Genomic DNA, 21,669 nt, shown 5'->3' with positions numbered 1-21,669 from the left:
TCTTTACAGAGAGGGTAATCAAGCATTGGAACAGCCTACCCAGAGAGGTGGTGGATTCACCATCCCTGGAGGTTTTTAAGCAGAGATTGGATGTGGCCCTTAGTGCCATGATATAGTAATTGGAGTTGGATCAGGGGTTGGACTTGATGATCTTGGAGGTCTTTTCCAACCCAATCTATTCTATGATTCTATGATTCTATGATTCTATGATTCTATGATTCTTACTTGCATGCCTCAAAAATGCTTCTCACCCTCTAAAGAAAATTTTAGGATGTCTAGAAGGACACTGGTAGGTATGAGAAGTGGTAGAGATTCTTGTTTAAATTAGCTAGCAGGTATTGAAATGTACTGGATTTCTCAAATCACGCATTCAGAGCAGTCTGCCCCAAAGAAGCTGAGTATATGGGTCAAACAAAGAGTGGATTTGAAAAGCTACTGTTTGTGCTATGTGTTTTTGGAGCTCTTGCCTTCTGCACTGTGTAGAGCAAAAGGAATCTAGTGGCAAAATGAAAATGGTTTGTCTGAGTGGGGATAGGTAGGTTTGGCAGTGCAATATCATATTTTCTAGCCTCAATGGTGTCTTTCAGTCATGGTTTCATTTATATTTACAGTGAAGATACTCAGAGTAACCTTGGGAAAGCATTGAGTGTAACTGAGAAATTTTTGTTTCCTCAGGTCCATTCGTGCTGTAGAGCCATCAGAGCACACTGTAATACTTGCTGTGGTTCCACGCATGTAAGTATTACTGGTTTGTGAGAGATTTTTATTTTACTTTATAATAATATTATGCATAATAGTTATCTAATAACAGAAAACATCTTACTAGCAAGTCTACTAAGTTTAATATTTTTCACCTGAAATGGGCTAGTGATGTTTTATGTTTTATTTGAGTGTTTGATAACTTTAATGCAGACTAGTATTATCCCTATCACCTTCAGAATGATTTATATATTAAGAAAATTAGGAAGACATATATTAGTTTCTAAAAGAAAAAAAATCCAAACCAAAACCAGAAAGGTGTATATTACTTTCTAAAGGAAATAACTGGGTCAATTAACACACTGTGGTTTTTAGGGAACTGGGTAATGGAGTAAAATTCAATCCTATTGATGCTAAACTTACCAGAATGTTATCCTGAAATTCTTATTGAGTAATTCATACTCCATGTATTCAGGGAGAATTCTTACTGACTTAAATACATCTTCATCAACACCTTCAGATACCCTGATTAGAACACTACACACTATTGAATCCATTGTCATTTTATTAATTTCCTAGACCACTTAAAATATTAGAAAATAGAGTGACAAGAGAACTATTCCTGTCAAGATTCAAAAATAGACTAAATTTGCTGCTGAGCGAGATTTTACAACTTACTTCACCTTTTTCTTAATAACTTCTTTTGAGATTATCTCTACAAGATCTGTATGTCTTTTATCCTCTTTCTTTTTGTAATCCCCTGACTGTGAAGAGAGACAGGACTTCTCTATAGGGTCTGTCAGGTTTGCTGTAGGAGTAACTATCAGGTTGTAGTAATAACTGCAGATACCTATAAAATAAGACTGTAGCATCAACTTCTGCAATAGTATGATTTTATGTATGTATTTTATGCAAAACTGTTCTCACTGAGTTCATTATGTTAAACAACTTGTCAAATTTGTACCATCTAATTCTTAAATGTTGTGTGACCATAAAATATACCGGTCATATTTAATGTCTGTACTGATGATCTGGATGAGGGCATTGAGTGCATCCTCAGTAATTCTGGAGATGACTGGAAGTGTTGATCTGCTGGCGAGTTGGAAGGCTCTGCAGAGGGATCTGAACAGGCTGGATTGATGGGCTGAGGCCAATTGTTTGAGGTTCAAGTGACAGGTCCTGCACTCCGGTTACAACAACCCCAGGCAGTGCTACAGACTGGGGAGGAGTGGCTGGAAAGTGGCCCAGCGGAAAAGGAAACCCCATGGGTGCTGGTTAAACAGCAGCTGAGCATGAGCCAGCAGTGCCCAGTAGCCAAGAAGGCCAGGGGTATCCTGGCCTGTATCAGAAATAATGTGACCAGCAGAACCAGAGCACTGATTGTCCTCCTGCACTTGGCACTGCTGAGGTCACACCCCAAATCCTGTGTCCAGCTCTGAGCCCCTCAATTCAGGAAGGACACTGAGGTGCTGGAGTCAGTCCAGAGAAGAGCGGAGCTGGGGAAGGGGCTGAAACATGTGTCATAGGAGGAGTGGCTGAAGGAGCTGGGGGTGTGTAGTCTGGAGATAAGGAGGTTCTGGGGCGATCTCATTGCTCCCTACAACTACCTGAAAGGAGGTTGTAGCGGGGTGAGGCTCAGTCTTTTCTCTCAAGTAGCAAGGGATCTGAGGAAATAGCCTCAAGTTGTGCCAACGTAGGTTTAGACTGAATATTGCAAAAAATTTCTTTACTAAAAGGGTTGCAAAGCATTGGACCAGGCTGCCCAGGAATCACCAACCCTGGAGATATTTAAAAGAGATGTAGACATGGTACTTAGGACATGGTTTAGTGGTGGACTTGGCAGTGCTGGATTAAAGGTTGAACTTGATGATCTTAACAGTCTTTTCCAACTAGAATGATTCTGGGGTTTTGTGATTTTGTTTTGTAGATCTGCTGACCAAGAAGAGACTTCTGTTCTTCCCCTTCTTGATGCAGGCTTTGATAGGGTAAGTATAAATTATCCACGTAATATAGAAACCATATAGTAACTTCATAAATTACACTCCTACTTCCTCAAACTGAAAACTATACATCCTCTTCTGACAAAAATTTTTTGATAAGAAACCCGTGGCAGTTGATTTGGTACTCTTTTCTTTTCAACAATGTATTCCAGAAGCATGTGAAATAAGAAAGTCTGTGATGTAGCTAATCCTTTCAGAATAGCAAGAGTACAGAGATTCATTTCTTGTGGTCTGACTGGGTGATGGGTGGGTTTTGTTTATGACTGCATTAAAAAACAGTGTTGGGAGACTCTGATTAATATGTACTGCATATTGCAGCATGCTGACTAGTCACCCCAACATCTCTGCATGTCTCAGATTGCTGGGATTCCTCTTCTAGTGGGACTACAAAAGTGGTCCAGCTCCTGATGTGAAGAATAATTTTTTTTTTCCTATGTGGTCTGTTGTCCTGGTTTGTGCCAGTTCTTCTCAGGACAGAATTAGAGGCTCTCCCCTGTACAGGCAGCAGAAGTAAAGATGACTGTTCATACTGTTTCTCAAAACAGCTTTGTCGGACAGAGCAGAAAAGCAGGATTTCTCAGCTCTGAAAGTCTAGGTTTCTTACCCTCTTCTCATCTTTGTGTGAGTGGCTTTGGATGGGCATGAGTGTTATGTTGCTATAATATAAATCAGTGGTATTATTTAAGTTCATAAGGAGTTATGTGCTTAAGTTATGTCCTTAAGCAACAGAAGCACATCAGTGAACACTGTAGTTAGAGAGAATTAACTATATATTGTCCTAAATATATATATATTTAGGACAATGAATTGTAGTAAGGAATATCAGGGAAGGAATGGAATTAATTCAGATAGAATCTCATGCTCAGATGCTCAGATGTCCAGTACCTGAGCTACCTCACATTCAGCCCAAGTTTGTTTACATAGCAGAACATGCACCAGAATTATCATTTTCAGATCATCTCAAAATAAAAAGAGGTTCTAGGTCTTGCCTCTCCTGCAAGAGTATTGTGGACACGAGTGATTTGAAGCCCAAAGCCTTTCTAAAGCACACAGACACTCTAAAAATTGGAAAAGGTGAATCTAAGAGAAAGGTCAGCTCAAGAATGCCAGTGCTTTAATATTTTTCAAAGAAAACTTTATTACTTCTCAGTTCTAGTGTTTCATTTTAAAATGATGCAGGGCAATATGTTTTGTGAGCTAGATTATAACTGTAGGTGTAGTACTGAGTAAAACCAGAGAAGACACGTTCCAGTGGCACACTGCCTGCCTAGGAAAATAAAATCTTTTTGCACCTGACAGCTGCTCTAATCTTTCCCTATTGATGTCCCAAATTTATCAGAGCTTGCATAATATAATAATTCCCTATTGGAGAATTCTTCTTTTAAAGTCTTCAAGACTTTAAAACACATCTGATGTCAAACATTCCATTTTTGCGGTCGTGTGGACATAGGAATTATTTCTGCTTCAATGGGGATCAGGAGGGACTAAATCCATTAACACACAAAACCATCCCACACAAAGATTTTAAAATACCATTCTTCAAGAGAGATGCAGGGAATCTCTTCCTCTGGAGCAAAAATGAAATTTGTTTTTGGAAAATCATACCTACTTAAATAATAATCTTTTCTTTTTTACTTATTTCTGTTTTTTCTTCCTCCTTCTCAAGGAACTCTATTTTATTGCATCTTCTGATTTTCCCCCTGTATCATTAACTGCTTTTGTGTTTGTGTATTAATGCTGTTCTTAGTTCAGTACATTAATTATGCTGATTTTTTTTTCCTTCTCAACCTCATAAATCTAATGGTGGCCTACTTAGGATGGACTAATTTGAATAAGTCAGCTTCCTGACTGATTTTTCACTATGATTTAAATCAGCAAACAGAGGATCTGAATGTTTGCATTTATTGAATTACAACCTTGTCTTGTATTTTGAACTTCTTTTCCTAAACAAATCTTGATTCTCATTGAGCAGATACTACCAAAACTTTCTGGATTGGAATAAAAGAAGTCTTTCATGTTAAACCCAGTACCAATTGCTAAGCACAAAGAATAATGCGTTCCTACTAGCTAATGATTCTAGTACCTTGTGTCGAGTTCTGTATAGAACAACCGTGGAATCCAATTATAATGAAGTAAAAAACAATTTTAGGGTATATGTTAGTTTAACAAAAATATACTTTATAAATATGAAACATTTTAAAAAGGAACTGTTGTTGTCTACCTTCTCATATTTGAGAGTTAATAGATGTTCCTTTTCTTGTGTCACAGTAGGGGCACAGATTAAAAAAAGGAAATGTTTCCTGCTATTTTCAGGTCCCAGTTGATTTCTTAGCTTTGAGTCAGCCAGTGAATGAATGGCATCAGCACTATAAACTAAAATAAAGTGATTCTGTACATTTGCAGAAGGCTATACAACACTTAAGAGCAGGTTTAGCACCTCAGTAAGCTGCAGTTCTTGGTTCTTAGCCATAGATTTGTGCCAAGAGTTTTGTCAGTAAACAGCAGTGGCTAAATTTTGTCAGTAAACTGCATTGCTTTAAAAAGGAGTTTATAAAGAGACTTAATATATTCTACTAAGTCTAGTTTATGAAATAAGATTGCCATCAATGACAAATTTTATATTATTGACAGATTTGTTTTTACGTTGTTTTAAATTTAGCACAAATTTGAATATTTAAGAGAGCACTCTAAATCTACAGTGTTGTAGAAGAGAAGTTTGTTTGCAAAAACACAACACTATTCGCACTTCTGCTTCTGCCAGCTTGATATTGTGCCTTTTGTTCTTCCCGTGCCTTCGCTTAGCGCGTTAAGTGGGAGTTACAGAAATACTTTAAGATCTTTGCATGAAGGAATGAAACAGACCCATGTCGACAGTTATTTTTAATTTTACTTTTTTATGTTTTGCTTACAACTTGGAATTAAGCCATTGGTTTCCACAGTTTTTATACAGGAGAGAAGCACAGGTTTCTTAAAAGTTATTCTTTGTTCCTTGGAGGCTTGCATGCTAGCTCTTGACTCTGTATGCAGCTGTGCTGTGAGAACTAGTGACAACACAGGGTATTTCATGTGGTAACTAAAGTCAGTGCATATGATTACCAATAAACTTTAAGTCAAAGAATCTACTTCTTTTGTAGTGACACAAACTTCCTGATTTCAGCAGGACCAAGCACAAGACCTTTTAGACTACAGTCTGTGCCTGACAAAGAGAGGACATTCTCTCCTGTCTGGAGTAAAAGTTTATTCATTGTTGTTAGCATAGTCGTTACATTACATACTTTTCTGCACTTCTTAATTCACAGTGAGAGCTCAGTGAGATTACTTGTGAATCAAAGTTACTTCTGAGCTTTAGCTGCAATATTTGCTTGGAAACAAATGCCAAATCATTTTTTTCTCTCTATTTTTTTGCATGAATGTTTTATGTCTCTAAGGTTTTCCATTTCCATTCTGAATTAAGGATAGATGTTCCAAATGAAACATCAAGGCAATACTGGTTTTGTGTAAGACTGTGTTGGGTTTTTTTTAGATTTTCTGTTTCTAACTGGGTTGCTAAAACCAAATAGAAGAATCCACAGTTGAGGTTTTAGCATATTTTTGTACTTGTTTTGTACTTAGATAGCCATGTTGTCTTAAAAACTAGGAACTCATTCCTGAGGAATAGATAATTATTCAACTTGCCCAATCTCCCTGCTGAAGTAAAGACACCTAAGGCAGGCTGCCCAGATCCATGCCACGCAGATCTTTCGAAGATCTTCAGGGATGGAGATTCTACAACCTCCCTGGGCAACCTGTGCCAGTCCTTGGTCACCCTCACAGTAAAAAAAAAGTATTGCCTGATATTTGGAGCAAATCTCCTGTGCTTCTGTTTGTGCATGTTGCCTCTGGTCCTGTCGCTGGGCACCACTGGTAAGAGACTGGCTCTGCCCTCTTACGATTGCTCTTCAGGTATTTATGTACATTCATGAGTTCCCCACTTCAGCCTTCTGCTCTCCTGGCTGAAAAGTCCCAGCTCTCTCAGCCTTTCCCCACAGAAGAGGTGCTTAATCACCCCTATGGCCCCTTGCTGGCCTCACACCGGCTCTCTTTATAAGGTCAGAGTTTTAAATGCAGGAAAATAAATAATAGTTTAAGAGTTTAAAACCATTCTGATCTATTTCATGCACTCTTGATTTGTCTTCCAGCAATTCATGGAGAACAGCAGTGTAACTGCTTGTTACAATGAACTGGTTCAAATAGAACATGGGGAAGTGCGATCTCAGTTCAAATTACGGTATGTACAAGTGTAAGAAACTGCAAACATCAACCTCTTGGTCTAAGTAATTGTAGCAACTAAGGTTGCTTCCTACTTCTTCCCAGCTATGGATATGTGTGTTTTGCATCTGCATGTTAACTAATATATTTTATATTTTCTTCTTCTGTTATTATGTAAAGGACAAACCTAAATACCTTAGTAACTGGTACCCTGAGAAAGCTTGGTCAGAAAACTGTGAATTTACATGATGGTAGAACTTCACAAAGTCATTCTTGATCTTGTGTGTCTAAGATTTTATGTCTGACAGCTTGAGCTGAATGCAATCTTGATTATTTTCTTGCTTGGGCAAGTCTTGGTGGGTCAGGAGCACAGTTTTTTATCATATTGAGAAAATAAATTACTTTGATTCCCTTATCACTTTTTCCTAAATGTGATTAATTTTATATTTAATATAGCTTTTTATGCATGCATGTAGATACTTTTGCAATGCAGGTATATGAAGGAAAAAGCCCTGGAAGTTGAGTGTAATACAGAGGAGGGGACATTCTCTGTGTTTTAAATTCCATTAACGGAAAATACTACCATTTTTCCACAGGTCTCAGTGGCTCTGTTTAGGAAGTAGATTTTCCAAGATTTTCTTTGCAAACTAATCCCTAAGTGACTTCATATTTTCAAGTGATTGTGTGTTCATGCATGCAAAATGCAATTATAAAATTTCCAAGGAAAAAAATCTAATTTGGGCTTACACAATTTTAATAGTTGTTTTTCAAAACTCAGCAAGAGAATAAAGCAACTATTACATTTTAGAAGTTAAAATTTAGCAGTTAATTATTAGTTGCAGTGGTCCTGACTTGGCTCATTGATAGTTGCAAATGGAAAATTAAATAAGTATCTTCTGAATGGAGTCAGCGTAGATCAGAAACATCAGTTTTATATGGGAAGATTAAGCTGTCATTCATACACAAAACACTGGTATTTCATGTTTTATTTCAAGAATAATATCCAAATAAATTTTTTGCTTCTCTACATGAGTAGTATCAAATACGAATGCAAATAATTAGAACTCCAACCCAGGGAGCATGATTCATATTGGCTACCATATTTTTCTGTAAGTTCATTTACAGCCATTAAAGTTCATTAAAATTGGAAGGAAACAATGCCAGTCCCCAGCGGCATTTCATCTACTGACAGTTCTCTCATCCATATTGTTTATGGAAACAGCAGCAATTCTGCTTACTCTTGCTCTCTTGAATGGAGTTACATAAACTGTGAGCCTACTTCATTTTAATTTATGTAAATAATATTATATATAATTCATCCTGTGTTATCATGTCTTTTGTATATTGATAATAAACATTATGTATATTTTTGTGTAGTATATGTATCCACATCACCTCTGAACATGACTCTTTTGGGAACCTTTGGCAGCACTGTAAAATACTCTGAAAAGAAAAGGTGGTATCTTAGGGTTTGCTACTGCCACTACCAGATGCAGTTCCAGAATATTTAAGCAAAGAGTTTTAACAGAGATAGGCCCAATATAGCCAAGTAGCTAAACCTTATCATCTAACAAGCACAAGTAATACTTACAAGCAACTTTTGTACTAAAATAAGGGGGTATGAAGTTGCCTTTTAAAAGGTAAACTTTCTGAAGAGCTGTATTTGTAACCTGGAAAAGCTAATGTCTTATACCTACCTCTGCCTTATTTGGCAGGTGCCATTGAAAACTAAGCAGAGCGGAGGTTGGTATTTGGTAATGCTATTTAGTTACAATTTTTTTTCATTCATGTGGTTTAATTAAGTGAGTTAAAAAGTGTTATACTGTATGTCTGTCCCACTTGTTGCTGGTCTGTAGGTCTTCCGTACAGCTTTGTAACAGTGAAAGGGAAGAGAATGCAGAAAGTTAGTCTATGGAGTTAAACCTGGGATATTTCAAGTGTTCAGAAAAAAGAGAAACATGGTGAAAGAGTAGAACCAGCCCAAGAAAACAGATAAGGTCATGTCAGTCGTCACAGATGTCTTTCCATTCCTAGCAGGTACTCTGCTTCTCCGCATTGTTTCTTCTGGTCTGAAAACTGGTTGGACATCTGTGTGCCAATCAAAGAGGACATGGGCTTGTAATTTTGCTGGCTTGCTTACCAGATGAAATGAAAATACTACGGCTTGAAAAGTGAAAACATACCTGTATGTTTTCATACAGAAAGTTTACATTTGTAATGACATTTGTTTGCAGTTGGTGTCCCAGACAGGCATCTGTCACTGAGATAAATTAGTTACTTCACACGGCACAAAATGACACTTGGGAATCAGCTTGGATTGCTAGAAAATCACTTGTAAAAGCTCCTTTTATTATAAGGATTATGTCATCTTCTGGATATCACTTTCTTCCTAGAAATCTTCATCCATGCAGCTACATGGCTGTGTTTCTGTGTATATCTCTTCATGCATCCTATTTGGTTTAGAGTTACTTCCATGATAAGGGGAAGTAGAAATGTCCTGTATTTCTTAGTTCTCTAGTCATTGGTACTAATTCAAACCCTACTATGCGGACATGGAGCAAGATGTTTCTTTTAAGTACAAGAATGTTCATGTATTTTTGCTCCCTGCAGTGAGAGGTATATAAAAGGTAATTAGTTTGTCTTTAGTCCAAATCAAAGATGAAGTACTGGCATCTATCAAAGCAAGTATGCCAGGATGTTTCTTTTAGTATGTACTTTCCCTGACCATGGCAGCGGGGTTGGAAAGAGATCATTTTTCAGGTCTCTTCCAACCCAAACCATCCTATGATTCTATGAGATATACTTTTTCCCGCTAGCATTAGGAGCCTATATTAATGTTAAGGTCATTCTGTATAAATCATAATTTAAGCAATTTAAATTTTGTAGCAAGAAGATAAGGCTTTTGTATTCATGCATTAGTTCAAGGATAGCCCTGAAAAAAATGAGTAACAAAGATCATTTTGACCCTTAAAAATCAGGATAAGTCACTGCATTATTATTTGGGAGCAGGAAAATTGACATTTTTTGGACTAGAACTTTGAGATGAACCAGATTGTTTCCTTTAACTATGTTGTATTACAGCTTCTGTGACAGTGCCAATCTATTTGCTTATTGAAAACTTTGAATATATCTGCTATGATGATTTTTTTGTTCTTAATCTTTAATGATCACAAGACTTTCTGATGTAACAGTAATGTGTTGGTTTTATTGCTAATTGTTAGTTCCTGCTGTTCAGAACATGTATGTAGATAAAAATATACTATTAAGATGCTGCAGTGCCTATGAGCACTTTTACAATGTGATCTGCAGTAAAAGCACGTTAACAGGGCTGTCTGAGGCTGGGTGTTCTGAAAGAAGTCATAATGAAAATAGTGACATGGTTTAGCCAAAACAACTGCTACTTTGTGATTCATCTACCGATAAGTACAATTTCATAATGTATTTATAGTGAACAAAATGTTCTAACAATAAAACTAATGTGCTAATCCTTTGCTAATTTCAGAGCTTGTAATGCAGTGTTTACAGCATTAGACCATTGTCAGGAAGCTGTAGAAATAACCAGTGAAGATCATGTCATTCAGGTAGGGGGGAAACCTTAACTATTTTATAGAATTGGAAAAGAAGAACCCCAAAGAGGTCTTTGCACGGTAGTTCCTGTTCTATTTCGGTATTTTAGTTTTGTGCCCATTAGAAAACCTTGTGCAATTAAGTGCCTAATTTTTGGATGAGGCACGCTGATGCCTGCTGAATAAGACTGTTCCTTCAGTAACTGTATTTAGGTTATAATTTTCAGTAAAGTAATGTTGTTTATGGTAAAAACTGTATTATTCTCTCTCTGTCCTTTCTAATAGGAGATTACATATCGCTTTCTGTGTTTGACTTCTTACTTGAATAAAATGTTTCACCATCATTTAGTATTTTTATACGAGAAACACCGAATTACAGGGATGTGTGGTTGTGGCTTTAGCCATAACTTGTCCCACTTTGATAGTTTAAATGTGAGTAAATATCCTTCAAGTACATTCCTTTAAATACTGACCTAAGGTACTTTTGTCTTGGCAGTATGTTAACCCAGCCTTTGAACAGATGATGGGATACCGCAAGGGAGAGCTTATTGGCAAGGAACTTACTGAATTACCTAAAAGCGATAAAAACTGTGCCGATCTTTTAGACAACATAAACACATTCATTAAAAAAGGAAAGGTAAGCAAACAAAACAATCTCATTGCTATAGATTCTGCTTTATTATTTATATATTGATTTATTCTGCTTTATTTTTTATTGCTCTAGGCTTAAGAACACTAGGTATGTTCTTCATGAGTGCACATATAAGACCAGAATTCTACTCCTCAGATGTCTTAAGGAGCACAACAGCCCATGTCACAGACAAGTGACTACAGATTTCATTAGCTTTGCTTTTAGGATCTGACTGAACTCCTACTGATCTGTTGGCTTAAGATCAATATCAGAATGTTTTCTCTGTCTCTATTTTGCTTAGAGTCCATGGAGCTTTTGTTAGTTGGGACGTAACAGTTTGTCCCTCAGTCAGTCTCTCAGGTGGCTGAATCATCCAACCAAAAGGTTTAACTGTTCTGTCAAACTGCAGAGGCTTTACTGACTGCATACTTCAAGGACCAAAAAGTATTGGCACCCAGTGGGGTTTGTTTTTCTAACTACAGTTAGAATTCTATCTGCAGTGCACTGTGAACTCCTGTTGTTGTGGTGATGGGCCTGGCAATGTGTTCCCCTAATCCAAACAACAGTCTCTTATCCCATCTCCCACAGGCTGCAGAAATACCTCTCACCTTTCCCTGTCTCACATTCTGCTTCAAGAACTTTGGGGAGTTCTTGTACCTTTGAATCATTTCCAGCAATGATCTGAGCTGGAGTCACTGTCTGGAGTTGTTTGCACTTCACCTTGGTTCATTAGCAGTACATGCAGGTCACTCCTGCTGTGCTCCTCCTCATTTATATGGGCTGCCCAGCAGCTCACACTGTCTGCTCAAAGGTATCCTCCACCCATTTTCCAACTTAATCCTATTCTACTGCCATGTAGTTCCATCATTAAAAATCTTTCTTCTTTGAGGTTAGTTGAACAACATCTTTAGGACAAGAACTTTTGAAATTTAGCATACATATTGCGACAACCAACAACTTCAAAGCTGAATGGTGCTCAGCACAGTTTGTTTCTGCTGGTCCCAAGGGAAGTACCTTCTGGATGTTTCACAACTACTGCTGCTTATAGTGGTACCTAGCAAGTAACTTCTCTAAGTAGATGATTCCTGAAGTTCCTTGTAAAAGTGTATGCTCTCTCATAAGAGAAACTTAGTTACACCGTCTTTATGTTAGCAAATGACTGTTAAAGGTGCTATTCTCTATAAATTTTATATTATTTTAGAAAAGACAACCATGAAATAAAATGTAAAAATTTACTGTGTAAGGACTATGCAATAATAAATAAAGATTTGACTGCAAGCTATATATTCTTAGATGCTGTCTCTGTTGTGTGTGTTTCCTTAGGAATGGCAAGGAGTTTACTACGCAAAAAGAAAATCAGGAGACAGTATCCAGCAGCACGTGAAGATAACACCTGTGATAGGTCAAGGAGGGTAACTAACTTGTCCAGAACATATGTGCTTTCTAGTTTTTAGGGTCTTCTTTCCGCTTTCTCAATCTGTAAGTTTGGCATGAACCTCCATGTATTTAGCAGCTGGGCAATCCCCTTGTAGGTGAGTATGCTTGTACATGCTCCCACCTTTGCAGTGTAGAACAGGCACATTGCCAAATTCAGCTCCCAGATGTGCAGGAGAATTCCTGTAAGAGTAGAAGGATCAGGTGTCCTGAGACAAATACATCACTGTAATGTTGAAGGAGTGCTGGTCACCCAGTCTTCTTGCTAGTGTGGGATTTGGTATCTGGTTTCCTGAGGGCATGGAGATCTCTGCTATAGAAAATAGCAGTGTATCACTTCACTTCTCTCTTTACCATTTGATATGGTAACAAGGGATTATTTCTGTTGCTAGGAAAATAAGACATTTTGTGTCCCTCAAGAGGCTGCATTGTACCAATGAAAACAACAAACAGGTATTGTATTTCTTTCATGTGATAATTTCCATAGCTTTTAGTAAAATAATATATTTTGGCTTATCAATTTTTGCAAGCAGATGTGATCTATATTGTCAATGAGATTCTCACTGATTGTTGGAGCAAGCAAGAAAACTTCAGCATTTGCATGGGCTATTCTCCTTCTGTAGGACTGCTGAGTAGAGGAAGAAAGGCTTTAATTTTCTGGAGCATGAATGTGACAGTTGAGTCCATGATACTGTGGAGTGACACAGACCATAGTTCAAAGGGAGTTCAGGGCCTTCTTTGTAGAGCTGCTCTTGACAGTTTATGTGGTGTACTCATAATGACTATGCTCAGTGGTGACAAGGCTTGCAAATGTGTTGTTCTTAAATAAAGTGTAACCTTCATGCAGCACCTGAGACTTCACACACTTGTAAGAAGAGGTGTTCTGGAGGGGTGTCATTCAAGCGATAACCCAAGTAAACTAGCAGCAGCAGCTGACCCAGGTCTCTGCAGTCCAGACACACATCCACACCAGCAGCTGGTCCTGCAACAAATCTGGTCGTATGGGGAGCTGTTTGCTGCAATCTGCTCCTGGTGTCCACCGGCTGACAGTGCCTGAGGCAAATGATCATATCACATGCTTATCCCCAAAAATACTCTAGTAGATGCACTGTAAAGAAGTCTGGAATTCTGTGAGCAAAGAGTGAAATCTGTTTTCAGCTTGTGGTCTTCAAGGGTGAAATAGGAAGTGGCTGGCAACATTTTAGACCAAAGATGTGCTTGGGAAACACGGTATGTTTCTATGTTATTTTGGGAAGGGGTTATGTATCTTATTTAGATTTTTATGCAGTTTTACCCATGATATGGGTAAAGACACTTATGCAGAAAAAGTTTTAAGAAAGTCACCAGTGTGTGTAGTTGCCCCTTCTTTAGAAGAACAATACTCAGTATTAAAACATTATTGGAAAACCACTACTACTGGAAGAATTTCGTAAGTGGTAGTCTATAAAATTTGCCCAGTGAAACCATCCTCCTGGTGTAAGTTTTGTGGAGACAGGTAGTCAAGGAACAAAACTGCATAACTTTTGGAAGAACTTTGAAGGTCTATCACTGAGAAGTAAGACTTGTATTACTGTAAACTGACCTAATCTTTGAATTAACCACGGTTTTTAGTATTAGCAGCAAAGTATTTACAGTCACAATACTTTTTAAGATCTCAGGCTAGAGTGCAACTGAGTTTTGTAACAGAAGCAGGGATAAAGTTATGTATTCAAATGTATTCTCTTTAATTCATTGCTTAAATCTCTTCACTGTTTTTTTTTCATTTATAGCTACTTTGATGTTGATTTGAAAGTGAGATACAATCTGATCTTTTTTTTCTTTAAAAAAAACACAGCTGAAAGACTAGTACAGAGAAGTGCAGATATGATCTTCTTATTACAAGATAATGAGTACAACAAAATTACAAATTGCAGCCAGCTGTAAAAAATAGCAGTAGGAATATAGAAAAAAGTAATTTTCTACTTTTCTTTGCCCAGTTCATTGGACTGCCTAAGCCAGTAAAAATCATAGACTAATTTGGCTCAAAAGGGACCTTAAAGATCACCTAGTTCTGAGCCTCCTGCCACAGGGGACACCTTCCGCTAGACCAAGTTGGTCAAAGCCCCATCCAACCTGGCCTTGAACACTGCCAGGGATGGGACATCCACAACTTCCCTTCACAACCTGTTCCAGTGCGTCACCACTCTGACAGTAAAAAGTTTCTTCCTGATATCTAATCTAAACCTGCCATCTTTCTGTTTGAAGCAATTACTCCTTGTCCTATCACTAGACACCCATGTAAAAGCCCCTCTCCAGCTCTCTTGTAGGCCCCCTCTATGTACTGAAAGGTGCTGTAAGGTCTCCCCAAGGCCTTCTCTTCTCCAGGCTGAACAACCCCAACTCTCTCCTCTTTTCCACGTGAGAGAGGTGCTGCAGCCCTCTGGTCATTTCTGTGCCCTCCTCTGGCCCTCCTCCAACAGACTCATGTCTTTCTTATGCTGGGGACCCTCCAGGGTATGAACCACCCCACAAAGCTTGGTATCATCAGCCAGCTTGCTGATGGTGCACCTGATCCCACTGTCCATGTCCCTGACAAGGATGTTAAATAATACTGGTCCTAATACATACCCCTGAGGGGCACAACTCATCACTTCTCTTCACATGGACACTGAGCCATTGACCACAACTCTTTCAGTGGGACCATTCAGTCAATTCCTTACCCATTGAGTGGTCCATCTGTCAAAATCCAGATCTTTCCAATTTTAGAGTCAAGGATGTGCAGGAAAGTATCAAATGCTTTGCATAAGTCCAGTTAGATGACATCCCCTTATCCACCAGTGCTGTAACCCTATTGTAGGAGGCCACCAACTCCGTCAGGCACGATTTGCCCTTAGTGAGGCTGTGCTGGGCTGTCTCCAATCACCTCCTTATTTTCCATGTGCCTTAGCATAGTTTCCAGGAGGATCTGCTCCATGACTTACAGGGCACAGAGATGAGACTGACTGGCCTGTAGTTCCCTAGGTCTTTTTTTTTTTTTCTTTTTTCATATTTAGAAATAAGGTTTAAGTTTCCCCCTTTCCAGTCACTGGGAACTTCACTGGACTGTCATGATTTCTCAAATATGATGGATAATGACTTAGTCACTTCCTCCAGCAACTCCCTCAGGACCCATGGATGCCCATCAGGTCCTGCGCACTTGTGCACCTTCAGGTTCCTTAAAAGTTCTCAAACCTGTTCTCCTACAGTGGGTGGCTTTTCGTTCTCCCAGTCCCTGTCTTTATCTCCTGAGACTCAGGCAGTCTGGCTGGAGCACTTGGCAGTGAAGACCGAGGAAAAATACCATTTAGTACTTCAGCTTCTCCATGTCCTGGGTAACCAGGTATCCTGTTTCCTTACAAAGAGGGTCCACATTTTCCCTAATCTTTCTTCTATTCACCAACATACCCATAACAGCTTTTCTTGTTTCTCTTGACATCCCTGGCCAGATTTAATTCTACCAAGGTTTCATCTTTCCTAACCTGATCCATGGCTGCTCAGGCACTCTCTCTGTATTCTTCTCAGGCTACCTGTCCTTGCTTCCACCTTTTGTAGGCTTCCTTTTTGAGTTTGTCCATGAGTATTTTGTTCATCCATACAGGCCTCTTGGCATTTCTGCCTGACTTTCCTTTGTTGGGGTGCATTGAGCTTGTAAGAGGTGATCTTTGAATATTAACCGGCTTTCTTGGGCCCCTCTTCCTTCCACAGCTTTATCCCATGGCAGTCTTCCAAGCAGATCCCTGAAGAGGTCAAAGTCTGCTCTCCTAAAGTCCAGTGCAGGGAGCTTGCTGTGTGCCCTCCTCACCGCCCTGAGGATCTTGAACTTCTCCATTCATTCTTGAACTTCTAGGCATCAGCTTGCTGATGCCTAGGCTGTCCTTGAACTTCACCTGCCCCATTAGCCCCTCCTTGTTGTTGATAACAAGGGAACTGAAGAAACAAGTTTTATCTAAGAACTCACATCCAAGGTGACATTTTTATTCTCTGTACTACTGGCACCAATGGAAAGCACCACCCTTCATGTCTTTTTAGTATTGGTTCATAAGCAGTTACCTGTGAATTGAGCACAAATTTGATAGTCTGGGGAGCTTTACACATTTGGCAATTCCAGGAAATATGGCTTTTGAAAGGTTCTCCATGGGAATATAACCTTTAACACAAAGAGGTTTTTTAAAGACCATGGCCAAAGAGAAAGCGTGGTGTGGGGAGATGTAAGGTCTCCTGTTGAAAAAACAAGGTTCATCCAACAGAGCTATGTAATTATTCTGTTTCTTTTCTGTGGTGGAAATACCTCCTGCCTGTAGGAGATACTGGACACTGCAGTATTCCTAAAATCCGTGCCTAAATACTTGCAGCAGAAGAACATTTCGTTACCCTAAAAAAATTAGGTTCCTTTTCAAGCCACAGATAAATCTTTACGGCAGGATGAAAGGAAATCAAACAAACTATTTATTTAGTTACAGAGCAGTAAAAGCTGTCATGATTCAAATTTTGATGCAAATGCATTGGCATAATTTTAAATGGCTGGATTTCAGCATTCAGACAGTGTACGTTGACTTAGAAACATCTTTACATATTATGCATTGTTTCACCTTAAAAAAAATGTAGATATTTGCCATTATGGACAGCCTCTGTAAGGGATATCACAGTATGATCAGAGATCATTGTGCAGAATCCTTCATGTATTTCTGTGCCAGATCTATTACATACAAAAATTTAGCATGATAGATTTATGCATCAAAAAAAATTTTTGTAAGAGATTATTAAGCACTCTTATAGTGAAGATTTATGAATGGGGATTGACTTTCATGTGACTATTTCCATGTGCTGAAGCCTAGGTAATTATCAATGCTGCTGTTGTCAATTTGAGACCTGGCAGGATTGAGTCCACTATTTGCACATTCATAAATTTACAACAGAGGTGTTGCTTCTCCTCTTAAGAACATATTGACCCAAGATTAACTGTATGACTGCCCTCATAACTTACCTTACATGGCTCTTTCAGGACATGCCTGCAGAAGGGAAGAGAAGTATTCAGAACAGAAAAGTAGTTTGTTTTATTATTTTAGTAGAGCACTGTGCCAGTGTTTCTGCCAGTTGTGCAGTAGACAGAGATATATATATCCATTGGCTCTGAGAGAAGCTCCAGGTTGGGACCAGAACGAGCAGTTCAGATGCCTTGTGTCACTGTATCATATCTGATGAGATTCTTAATCTTGCTCTGTATGGACAAGATCATATCTCTTTGAGTTTCTGCAAGGTTACAAGATAAGTGTTTAAAATTTTTTTGGAGGAAGAGTCACTTCTTATACTCAGTTGAACAAAATATATATGGAAAATGAGCACAGGATTTCCCTGTCCTTTGGGGTTTTTTTCTTCATTACAGAAAACCACGTCTGAATTTTATGGTTTTTTTCCTTTCCATTTTGTTCTCTTTCCCTCTTTACCTGCTCCCCTCCACTGCAAAAAGAAAAAAAAGATAGAGTGCTTGCAAGAATGACAGAAAAGAGAATGTGTATCAGAGTATGTGTGTACAGGGAGTATGTGTATCTTCTCTAGTGACGGAATTAAAAAAAGAAATGTATTATTTTTAGCCCTCAAGTGTCTCTGTTAGCTGTAATTAAAAATATCATGTGCTAATTTTAAAGGGAAGACTTGAGGAACTGACATTTTTGTTCAAGTTTGCTATTAACAGCAAAGCAAAATACTTTCTTGTCACCATGTAGCAAAGGAAAGGGTAATTAGCGGGTATTAGATTGTCATGAATTGGACAGTGCTTCCTTTTCTGAGCAGAATGGAAAAGCAGAGGAACATTTAATCTGTGTTACTGTAGTCTAAGCAATATGTGTAAATTTTAAGATGATGGAAATGTCCTATGTAAATTCTCAGAAAGCTTGAAATACCTGTTGCTGGAGCTACCCAAGATCTCTCAGAAGTACAAAGAATTAAGATTTTGTGTTTAACTTTTTCATTCATGAGAATGATTAAAAATTACTTGGAAATAAAGTTCTGATGAATGACACCTACCTCTACCCCTCATTTGATGGAGAGTTGTTTTTACAACTGAGTTTTCTGAATTCCAGTTTATTAGTGACCTATGAAAGGAAGCATGCAAAATTAGCTTAAATAGTGTTAAGAAAATGTTTTTTAAAGAGCAAAAATTAATGGTTTGGGTTTTTTTTTTCTTTTTTTTTTTTTTTTTTTTTTTTTTTTTTTTTTTTTTTTTTTTTTTTTTTTTTTTTTTTTTTTTTTTTTTTTTTTTTTTTTTTTTTTTTTTTTTTTTTTTTGCATTTCATTCTTTCAGGTTTGTATGCAATTTGCACGTAAAACAATACCTAAAAAGAACGTCAATTCTCTTTCAATCACAGGCATTAAACATGAACTTAGTATATAAAAGCACTACTGTATTTGTGATTTTCTGCATGACATATCTGTTTCCTTTCACATTATTTCTCTACATCTAACTGCACTTAATGAAAAGTCTTTGCCAAACACCTTCTTTTTAAAAATAACTGAATGGAAAATTCTGGACAAGAACAGTGTTGACTGTAGCCTGTTTAAAGTATTTTTGTATTCTTTTTCCTTACATATATATTTTACTCCAATCTTCAGGTCTACAAGAGTCACCATGAAGAGAAGTACACAGGAGACAATTCTCAGTCAGGTTAGAAAACTTTTACCTCTACATGCTGTTGTGCTGGAGGTGGAGGCAGGGTTCTCTGCTGGTATGAATTGTTCCTTCCCTTGTTCCAGTCAGTAGTCAGAGCTGACGGCCAGTGACGGATGCCAGCTGCCACTGATGTCCCACCATGAATTGGATTTATAATCCATAATCAATAACCGATAATAATATAAATAACAATAATTCAGTGCAGGAGCTCTTGCTGTGCATTTGAAGTTAGGATGCAGTGCTCTTCATTGTATTCATTGTGTCTGATCACGAGGTGGGTGTACCTTGGCACTCCTTTGTGTCTGAAATGCAGAATGTGCTGATTTGTGCCAGCACACCCGCCCTAGTGTTTCCAAGTTTAGGACCTGTCAGCAGGCCACTGGTTTGGCCCCAGCACAGGGCTAAGACAGTTGTCTGAGGTGTCCAGGCCTGAGCTAGTCAGTTTGTCACTGCTGAGTTGTTGCAGGATGTTTGCAAAACCCTTACCCTATGTCTCAGGTGGGTTTACTTACTTGCAGACAGCACATTACAGCTCTCATTGACTTCTGCAGACAGCTTTTGACTAGCAGTGTGGAGCATAAGGGGATAATCCTTTCCTCCAGTGCTATATAGTGTTTGGAATAACACTTTTGCCTGAAGAAGGAGGCACCAAAGGCCAATTTTAAACTTGTGACTCTAGTGATCTCAGCCAGACCCTGCACTTACTATGAGTGAACAGATTCTCATGCCCTATTACATTCTGGAATCTGAGGTCCTTCCTGCTTTGAAAGATGAGCAGTGTTGCTGTACAATGTCAGACAGCTTCTGATTTTCACATGGGAAGAGGATATAACACACCACAAGCACAGGACATGATTATTTAACATCTCCTGCTTTTTAAAGTAGCCTAGGAATACCTACAAACATCAGAAAGTTTTGCGATACCAAATAGCAGTGAGCAGGGGGAAGAAGAGACAAAATGTAATTGGCTGCTCTCATTCCCATTACTGCCATCAGAACTGATCCACAGTATGTTAAACTGCTTACTTCCATGTCCCTGTAATAAAAGCAGATTTTCCTCTCACTGTTTCTTTCCTGCATATAAGAAGGTGAGAAAGCCTATGAATTAAGCCAGAGGATGCTTGTTACTAGTTAAAATATTTTTACTATCTTACTTTGCTCATTTTTGTGATAGATTTAAACAAGACTGGGAAGCCCCATCCCATTGGTGCCATGCTGATGACTAAGGTGCAGTGAATGCAGGCAGACTTAGAGCATGTGACATAGGTTACCCTTCCCTGCGATTCATGGCTGTGCTCCAAGAATAAATTTCCAGAACTTATCCATGAGCATATACCAATATGTGATGAGCACAGAAAAGTAATCCATGGGTATTGTGCTGCTTGTGATGGTGGGATTTGTAACAAATCTGAACAACGAGATATTCTGCTCACCAGGTGAAGAAAAATTTTTTATTTAGCAATTGAAATATTTACAGATGAAATTGTAGAATGGCAGAGAGTAGCTTTTAGGAGCCTGTGACTCTTGGGGTGGCACTAGCAAAGTTTCCGACTTGCTAATTGGCATTTACCACAAAGAAGACTTGTCAGCTATAGCCACTCACACTATGTTTATGTGTAAATCCTTGCTCCCACTCTAGTGCCTTATGATAAACTAATCCAAATGTTAATGCAGGAATGGGGTTTCTAAGAGGAGTACTATGAAATTAATAAATAATATTATTTAACATGCATTAGTTATGCCCTGCTGTTAGATGTCAACAGAGGAAAATGCTTTCAGTTTCTCCCATTTAGACACTACAAAATAAGAAGACCCAAGCTGTCTTATAAATCATAGAATCATAGAATCAGCTGGATTGGAAAGGATCTCTGAGATCATCAAATCCAACCCTTGATCCAACACCACTGTGGTTACTAGACTATGGCACTAAGTGCCACAACCAGTCTCATCTTAAACACCTCCAGGGACAGAGAATCCACCACCTCCCTGGGCAGTCCATTCCAATGCCTGATTACCCTTTCTGTAAATAATTTCCTTCTAACATCCAACCTAAACTTCCCCTGGCAGAGCTTGAGACCATGCCCTCTTGTCTTACTGATAGTTGCCTGGGAGAAGAGACCGACCCCCACCTGGCTACAACCTCCTCCCACGTAGCTGTAGAGAGTGATGAGGTCTCCCCTGAGCCTCCTCTTCTCCAGGCTAAACAACCCCAGCTCCCTCAGCCTCTCCTCATAGGACTTGTGCTCAAGTCCCTTCACCAGCCTCGTTGCTCTTCTCTGGACCCGCTCCAGCACCTCAATATCCTTCCTGAACTGAGGGGCCCAGAGCTGAACACAATACTCAAGGTGTGGCCTCACCAACGCAGAGTACAGGGGAAGGATCACTTCCCTGCTCCTGCTGGTCACA

The 21,669-nt window shown here is 38.7% G+C and overlaps 1 protein-coding gene across 4 annotated transcripts in view; it reads left to right on the top strand.

Moving 5' to 3' along the window:
• Window positions 1–21,669, top strand: part of PDE8B (phosphodiesterase 8B) — a 75,059-nt gene that overhangs the window by 37,922 nt on the left and 15,468 nt on the right. For all 4 annotated transcript variants that reach the window (XM_027882709.1, XM_027882700.1, XM_027882694.1 and 1 more), the window contains exons 4-11: window positions 676–735; window positions 2,627–2,684; window positions 6,878–6,966; window positions 10,450–10,528; window positions 11,010–11,150; window positions 12,468–12,556; window positions 12,971–13,031; window positions 19,206–19,257. In XM_027882709.1, coding sequence (XP_027738510.1) covers window positions 676–735; window positions 2,627–2,684; window positions 6,878–6,966; window positions 10,450–10,528; window positions 11,010–11,150; window positions 12,468–12,556; window positions 12,971–13,031; window positions 19,206–19,257 — 629 coding nt within the window. The remainder of the gene's footprint in view (window positions 1–675; window positions 736–2,626; window positions 2,685–6,877; window positions 6,967–10,449; window positions 10,529–11,009; window positions 11,151–12,467; window positions 12,557–12,970; window positions 13,032–19,205; window positions 19,258–21,669) is intronic.

Source organism: Empidonax traillii, unplaced genomic scaffold (assembly GCF_003031625.1).
Source record: "Empidonax traillii isolate 1590-97213 ecotype Southwest subspecies unplaced genomic scaffold, ASM303162v1 scaffold8:size5222938, whole genome shotgun sequence".
NCBI classification, from domain to species: Eukaryota; Metazoa; Chordata; class Aves; order Passeriformes; family Tyrannidae; genus Empidonax; species Empidonax traillii.
This window is presented reverse-complemented; position numbering and strand designations above follow the sequence as displayed.